General features: G+C 42.4%; 1 protein-coding gene across 1 annotated transcript in view; it reads left to right on the top strand.

Moving 5' to 3' along the window:
• The first annotated feature begins 5,161 nt into the window (after nt 1-5,161).
• Gtf2a1l (general transcription factor IIA subunit 1 like) overlaps nt 5,162-8,671 on the top strand; it is a 38,561-nt gene continuing 35,051 nt past the window's right edge. The window contains exons 1-3 of the mRNA XM_005354726.3: nt 5,162-5,223; nt 7,485-7,586; nt 7,781-7,898. Of these exons, the coding sequence (XP_005354783.1) occupies nt 5,203-5,223; nt 7,485-7,586; nt 7,781-7,898 (241 nt within the window). The 5' untranslated portion in view covers nt 5,162-5,202. The remainder of the gene's footprint in view (nt 5,224-7,484; nt 7,587-7,780; nt 7,899-8,671) is intronic.

An 8,671-nucleotide genomic window follows, 5' to 3' on the forward strand; every position in this document is an offset into this window, starting at 1 on the left:
CTCACAGAGATCCACCTGTCTCTGCCTCCAGAGTGCTGGGATTAAAGGCGTGCACCACCAACGCCCGGCATGCTTACATTTCTTGATCCAGAACCCACTGCTGGGATTACAAGTGCACATAGCCACATCTTGTTAGAATTTTCTGTCTTAATGCCTCTTTCTTAGTCCCCTGGACAAAGATTGGACTTGGACTTTCTTGTTTGTGCCGTTTGGCAATTCCCACATCACCAAGTTTCCCCACATCTACCAGCCCAGGATGTTTGTAGCTAAAAGTTCGGGGAGTTCATCCCTGGGGTTGTAAAGTCTCTAACTGCAGTGTCTTTTTAATGTTTAGTGCTTATGCTTGTTCCTTTTATATTTAATATCCAGATTATTTAACTGTTCTCAGAGGAATAGGAAGAAAAATGTCTACTATGTGTGTTGTTCCCTCTACTGATGCTTGAAGCATGTAAGGCAACAAAAGAAGCCATTTAGGTTGTTTGCAGATCCTATAAAATGAGAAAAATTAAGCGAGAGGAACTGTACAGTTATGTTGAGATCAAAGCTGGGTAGCTCTAAAATAAAGCCTTCAATTGAGATTATTGGCCTTCCCCATCTTCTTTAAATACAGAGTTACGTTGGAGAATTAACAGAGTGAACATTATCCTAGCTAATATTTCATGTTCATGTATAATTTTACACATTATGACAAAGACATGAAAATGACACATTTGTTAACTAGGAGCTTATAGCATTCTTATCGAAACATTGATGAGAGTGTCAGATAAGTAGTGATGGGGAAAATTGAGTCTGGGATCATCTTGAATGCTTTTTGTGAATTATCAATAAACATACAAGTGTATAAAAGGCTATCTCTCTTGAATAGTAAAGAGGTGACTACCTTTGTTCCACAGTGGGATAAGGAGGGACCCCACGGGGCTATCATGTAGCATCCTGTGGTCACTTTAACCGAAATCCTCTTGGGGAGTGGGAAGGGATTCGTTGCAGTGGAATGTTCAAATAATGTAAGCTGATTTTGAAGCTGTATTAGAAAATGGAAAATGTTACAGAGATGCCGAGTCTAAATAAATCAGAACTGCCAACAGTGGAGCCATTTCAGAGTTACAGGGAGGACAGATTACCTGAATTTTCATTTCCTGTAAAACATGAAGGTTGAAGCAGAGGCAGGGAAACAATACTGCTGGATTTAATGCATTTGTGGCAAAATGTTCAGAAGCTAATTTGGGCTATTTGCTGCCTTAAGTCATATGCCCAGAGACTAAACCACGCTTTTCATTACAGATAAATATATTATTAGAACCCGTGCCATTACTGAAAAAGAAAGCCACATTTGATTGTAATGTTTAATATGGAAAAGAAATAGATTGTCTTTAAAATATACACATTCAAACCCCCTTATGCCAGGGAGGACCTTTTCACATAGTAAACTGATTGAATGCTCTCTCTACAGACTCTTGGGGGGAAATAATGAGAACACATAGACTATGTAAAGATTAATCGGATTATTAAGATTTTCTTAAGTGGTGCAAGTGCTGGTGTATATAGAGATGGGCATCACGGTCTCTGGATGAAGCAGGAGAAAATGAAAGTGGATGGTGGCTGGAAAGAGCCTTTTGTTTTTGCACAGGTTTAATTTCAAAGAACTAAGAAACCTGAAGAAGGGTCAAGGTTCAGAATGCTCTTTTCATACTCTGTTTACTAACATAAAATATTGTCCCTGTAAAATTGCATCACCAAGGTATTGGGATCTTCAGAGTTGAGTTTGACTATCTGAAGCACTTATTCTTCTCAGATCTCGGATGATATTGACTGACTTACTAAAGCTTTAACAGCAGCTAGTGTACTAGCTCCTCCCCCAAGACTATGGTTGCCTTCTCCTCACAAGTAAAAATCAGGCCTCAGGCCTCACTTTCCTAGAGCATCTAGGTGTCCAGCTGAGAATGACAGACAGCTTGCCTTGCTACCCGACTCTACAAAGGGACGAACTCACAGGTGCTTTTAACTCAGAATCGTTTTGGGGTCCCCAAACTTTTACTATGACTCAAAGGTGTGAGTCTTCTGCCTTTTCCACAATGTGGACTTCAGTACAAATTACAAACAGTGGCAATGCTAGTATATCTAAAAATTTTATCCTTTTTATAAATTAAAAAAATTCTTGTAAGCTACAGGGTGTCAACCTGGATCTATGACTCACAAGTTGGTTCTTTCCTCTACTCTCTTTTGGTCCTCTGGTTGCTGCATCTGGTTCCCACTTTCTCCCCTCCCTCTTCCCTTTCCCCCTCTTCGTACATGGCTCAGGGTCATGTCCACTATGGACTCTTTCAGATATCCTGGCCTCTGGCTATGCTTTCTTATTTATCGGCAGTAAACCTTCTCCTCCACCTTGCCTAGGAGCAGTCATGTCCTTCCCTTCTTATTTCTTTTATTTCATTCAACTTAGAAGATTGATGAAGAATGCCTACAGGTGTGTACTATGAGCCTTTTAAAAGAGGGTCATCTGAAGCAGAAGAGATATTCTGAACATGGGTGATGTCGTGTTCAGAATACCATGCCATGGCTGGGAGTCCAGCCAGAACAGGAGAGAAGAAAGGGAAAGCAACAAGGGGTGGCACACCCCTCTTTCTCTGTGCCCTGGCTTGCTAAGGTCATCTCTAGACACATCCCTCAGCTATCAGATTATTGAGACATTGGATCCCAATTAGAATTTCCCAGGAGCCTCATGCCAGCCAAGGGAAAGGTTGGGACTTTGGTGACCGAAGGGAACTTGTCTCTGGAAAAGAAATTTCATACATGCTGCCAGTTAGTCAGACCACCTTGCAGGGGAGATTGGGGCAGAGACAATGATGGGTCAGTCATGGATGCACCACAGCTGATTGACAGGAACCGGCTAGCTACAGATAGGTTTTGTCCTGTCTGAAACTAAAACACATCAAGACACTAAACTGGACACTGGAGTCACACTCACCTTGTGTGTTCCTCACCCTGGTGTGATCGCATTGAATAAGTCTCCTTTCTGTTCTTGTCACCATCACTTGTCTCTTTAATCAGCCTATTGAGGATGTACGATGGAGCCTAGTGTGTTAGGGTTGCCAGTAACAACTCCAGCAACAAACTGAATTGTTTTGTCTCGATGGACTGAATCCTTTGAACTCACAAATAAAATAAGTCTTCTTCAACTTCAGTTATTTCTGTCACAAAAGTGACCTAATTGGCCTCTAGAAGCCCTATACCTGGGCACACTGTTGCTTTGAGTACCAAGCATTAACACCTGTATTTTTTTAGACATTTCATATCTAAGGCATAAAAACCTAGATCTTGGATTCAAGCACCCTTCATTTAATGGTCATTGTTGGCTACTGGGAAGAAACCAAAGCAGAATCTATCAGTGACCATTTAGATACACAAAGGGGCAAACAGTCCCTGAGATTGCTCAACCAAGGTTGCATTATTTTCTGTAAAAAGTTTATCAGGTATATTAGGCAATAACAATCCAATTGTTAGTCACACTTTTTATGGGTACCAACATCCACATTTAAATTTATAAGCACACATGTCTATGCTACAGCTCTGAGAAAGGTATTATGTATAATGAAGTACAATGAAATGGCACACTGTCACAAAATGTTAGATTGCTACCCATTCTATGAGTTTAGGATTAAAATTTTAAAACCTTGAAAGAAAGATGGAAAACAAGAGACCTTTCAGCTTCCTTATTTCCCAGCTTGAATAATTTAATTGGATTTTATAATATCAGAAGGAATCAATGCTTGCTTTTAGCTTTTCTATTTTGGGTGAAAGGTAAGTCACTTTAAATATTCCTGGTAGTAAATTGCCACGCAAGTAGAGAGACGTAACCATTAAATATCACCACACATACTTAATGGCTTTTTGTAAAATAAATTCCCAGTAGTTTTCAATTTAGGAAAAGTCTTCTAGATGACAGCAAATGAATCAGTTGCTAGAGACTTACACCTGGTCTAGGCGAGCCACCTCAAAATGGGGAGCGCACACCATTGCACCTACAACTCACAAATAAGCAAACAGTCCACTCTAAACCTTAATGGGATTTTTATATCATCGCATAGACACCTGGTAGGTGGAGTTCTGCTTTCAGGTCAAAAAGGATGTTTGAAGGCAGGGTGGTAGAAGTAGATGGCTCTTTCCTTGTTGAGCGAGCGGGGTTATGTGTGCTGAAATCCATCTTCGATTTTTAGCTAGTTAAATCTTTCCATGCCCCAGAGAGCGAGCTAGGGGAAGGGAGAGAGGGGAGAGGAGGGAGGGAAGAAGGGAGAGGGAGGTGGGAGAGAATATAATTACAGGACGAAGATGGAGACTCTGCCTGAAGAGCGGAGGAGCCATGCTGGCTCTGCGGAGCTGAGCTGACCTGATTTAAGTCATAGTTCTCCATCTTCACTGCATTTAAAATCATATACTCTGGGGAAGACTCAAGCACCAAACCTTTAAAAAGAAAAAGCTCTTCAGGCAATTTTCATGCGGACCCAATGTTGAGTGTGTCTCAGGACAGTGGGTCTCATTTTAATGCCCACCAGAATCAGCCGGAGAACATTTTGACGTCACTATATGCCGCCGGGTCCCTGATTGCCAGTCTCCGATTCAGAAGGGATGTTCGCATTTATGGGCCCTTAGTCGTTTGTATTAATTCTTTTGCACGACTGGATGCATGGGTTGTGTCTTGGGCCCTACTTTCCTTCTAGCACACAGGTCAGGATTGGCAGCAAGCATCTTGATGGCTTCCATTTGCATTTTTTTAACAGGTTCCCAGGTGAAGTTGCTGCTGCTTTTGCCCACACTTCGACAGCTAGTTATAGAAGTTCGGCTCTTGTCACATTTTATATCACACGTGGAGTGCAGCTGTTTAGGGAGGCGTGACAAACTGGTAAAAGCAGAAATAACTCATCAGCCTTCTTTCTTCCTACATCCTTCACAGATGAAGTTGCCCCATCCATTACTACACAGGCCCCCTTAGTCTGCTAAAGCTGGTTAGGCTCCTTACCACACCCATGCCAAGCCCAAACTCTATCCCTTCAGTCATTAACCTTTATTCTTGACAGGCCTTACTTAGCTCCGCCCCTCAGCGTTCTCGCGGTTGCGCAGCAACGAGCGCCTCAGTTCGAGAGCTGGCCTGGACTGCTCTCTGCCGCGCAGGCACAAACGGTCAAGCGCAGAGCCGCCACCGCCAGCATGGCTTTCGTCAACCTGGTGGTAAGGAGGCAGCACCCTTTAGCCGTCCATGGCAAGTCACAGACTTTGATAGGCATCCCGTGGAATAGAGGAAACTGAAGACAGTTACGAGGGCTCTGATTCCACTGGGAAAATTGTGTTTCCCGCTCCAACAGAGACTACCTAGGTTAGGGCCTAGAAACTGTATAGGGATAGAGCATCTTCAATCAGGATGCTTTCCTCTAGGTTCTCTTGCCTTTCCTTTTTCCTTTCCTTTCCTTTCCTTTCCTTTCCTTTCCTTTCCTTTCCTTTCCTTTCCTTTCCTTTCCTTCCTTCCTTTTTTCTTTTTTCTTTTTGATAAGGTCGTGAAAAGTAACCCCAGGCTGGCTTCTGACTTTGGATCCTTCCACATTCTCTCTCACCGCAAACTCCAGCCCCAATTCTCGTTCTTTATTAGGACATGGCTGGTTTGCGCTATATTACTCCCTAACCTTGGAATAGTAGGCGATGAGATTTGAGTTGTTGCCCCCACCATCTCGCCTTTCCTTGTTTAGCATCATAACGCATAAATGTGGAACCCACTAACCCTAGGTAAGGGTATCTAAAGTTCCTACAGTGAGAGTTTACTAGCAAAACAGCACTGTTCACTACTCCCATCGAAGTGAAAATCCTAAGGCCAAAACAATATCAACAGATGCACATTTCCCGAAAGAGCGTGAGAGCCAGGGTAGGTTTGTGTGTGTGAAATTCCACGTGTATCTATGGGGGCCAAAAGGCTCTGATTTTAGAGACATACTCATGTACATCTTCTGATGCCCTAAGGAGTGTAAAGTACACATACCAGCTTGCCTGACTGTGACTGTCAATGCGCATATGTTTTCTTTTAGAGACGTAGATAAGGGAGGCTCAGACTATATACAGTTTTAATAAAGATAACGCAGAGAAAGCAATCTGAAGCTTATGGGTGCTCCTACAAGGGAGGCTACATTCAATACTTATTTTGCTTTTGAAATATTGTGTTTTACTGGCCTCTCTTGGACTGCCACTCTCATTCTCCAAGGGTAGAGCTTAAAAGATGTTTTTAGCCCTAGGAGGTTTTTCCTACAGCTCTTAGAGTGTGATCGTTTAGCTGGCATTAAAACCCAAGCATCAGTTTAGAAGCCCTTATCAGGGTAGACTGTCTTAGAAGAAGCAACGCATTTGGGGGCACTTAGTCTTAATGGGTATGCCTGTGACTGACATTCAGATGGTACTGATTGGCCTATTCATAGACTTACCCTGGGTCTTTGGAAGGATTAGTTTAAAATATGCTGTTCCTGGAGTGAGAGTTTTTTTTTTTTTTGTGGGAGGCATGAAAAAGCAGTGAATGAATATCTCAGTTTTCATTTGAGTTGGGTTAGGCCATCTAGAATAAAAGCAACTGGAGTTCTTATTTTACCATAAGCTATCTGTGGCCTTCTCCTGGATCAGGATTGTTTGCATAGGAGACCTCGGCGGGACACATTTCATATAGACCAGGAAGGCCGAGTGTATTTCACATGCTTCTTGTGCTGTTGGTGTAACCTGTGACTCTGGGTAGACTTGACCTGATTTTGTTTCACACCGTTGGTTTCTGTCACAGGACATTCACTGGGATGTCGGGGTGGTTGTGTTTTTACTTGACCATAACAGTCTTCTCTCCATGGCTACTTTGGAAGCAGGACGGGCTCTGATTGGCCCACTTTTAAGACTTGAAGTTCATTTACATCCATATGGTTCTCTAATAGGGGCTTCACTGAGAAAAGGCTAGACTGGAAACAAGGGCTTATTTCCAGCTGCCTCCAATTTCCCTTTCAGAAAGGAACAGGAAGGTTCGTACATCTGGGAGATTCCCCACCAAGTGTGGTGTAGTCTTGTGATTGAGCCTTGTGGCTAGGGGCCTCCAGGGGCTGAAAGGTGATGAATACAATCTATAAAGAGCCAAGGCCGAACTGGGAGCAGGGTGTTCTCAGTAACTGTGGTGGTTTTCTTCAAACCAAGGACTGGAAAGTGTGCTCTAATGATCTACTTTAGTTCTGTGTAAATCTGCATGGGGTATGTAAGCGTGCATACCGTCCCAGGAGACAAGAAGAAGTGGCAGATTCCCCTGGGGCTGGAGTGACAGGCAATTATGACCCAACTGACATGGGGTGCTGGGAATCAAACCCAGGCTGTCCTCAAGAGCAACAACTGAGCCTCTCCAGCCCAGCCCCCATCGGCATGTTCTTAAAGGCAAGTCCGTTCTAATTTGAGAATCTAATCTTCCAACAATTGCTTTCATGTAGCCGAAGCTGTACCGATCTGTAATTGAGGATGTAATAGAAGGTGTGCAGGACCTGTTTGCTGAGGAAGGCATCGAAGAGCAGGTGTTAAAAGACTTGAAGAAGGTTGGTGCTCATGTCTTTCCTGTCTTGTCTTCAAAACCTGATACGTGATGATACTTTTCACCTTTCAGATGTGTTAGTACGTGTTCCTTGTGCTGTCCACTGAAAGCATAAACACTTAAGAAAAACCCAACATAATATTGGTGTCTTTTAAAACACTGTTAACAAGAATAAAACAGTATTTTTTTTCCTCTTAGCTCTGGGAAACCAAAGTTTTACAATCTAAAGCGACAGAGGACTTCTTCAGAAATAGTGTCCACTCATCTGTGTTTACGCTTCAGCTGCCACAGGCTTTACCAACTCTGCAGTCAACAGGTTGGCGAGAACTGGTCAAAGACTATTATGTTTTCAGAATGAATTCCTATTTGGTACTATTTTTTTTAGTCTGGATAATTAATGTTCTTAAAGTAGAGAAGGTCTCACTTTTAGATGATTTGATTAGATGGACACAGTGTGCATGCTTATTTTAAAAACTCACATTGTTAAAGCTAGTCTTCATAACCCCTTACTCTAGAGAAACAATGACGTAGTTGATAGGTTTACGGCATCCATTGCTATTTCTGAGAAGTGGATTGCATGTTGTGAGGAGTGTTCCAGATATCACTGCTGAGGCAACAGGGAGAAAGGTAGGTGCCTGAATGCTCGTGCTTGCTTGCTCTCCTCTCCCCGCTTCCCCTCCCTTCTGTGCACCTTAACAAATCTATTATTGCACTGGAAGCAAAACAGAGTGAAAACAGTATGGAGATAATTCAGGCTACCTTATAGTTTTGACTATTAAAGTAGTAGCAAGGGAGTAACCATATGATTTTATTTTATTTTATTCTTGGATTTACAAAATCTTGCTTTTAAGGAAAAATTTTGCCCAGATTTATGTGTGTAATTTAAACTGGTAAAGACTAATAAAAGACCAAACAGACACTAATCCCTCCAGCCTTTCTTTATTCCACTTCTTTCTGATTCCTATAATCCCTAGGCTGCATGAGTACGTATGTCTAGGCATGTACACACAATAGAGTTCATGAGTACATATGTCTAGGCATGTACACACGATAGAGTTTATGAGTACATATGTCTAGGCATGTACACAC

Source organism: Microtus ochrogaster, chromosome 16 (assembly GCF_000317375.1).
Source record: "Microtus ochrogaster isolate Prairie Vole_2 chromosome 16, MicOch1.0, whole genome shotgun sequence".
Taxonomy (NCBI): Eukaryota; Metazoa; Chordata; class Mammalia; order Rodentia; family Cricetidae; genus Microtus; species Microtus ochrogaster.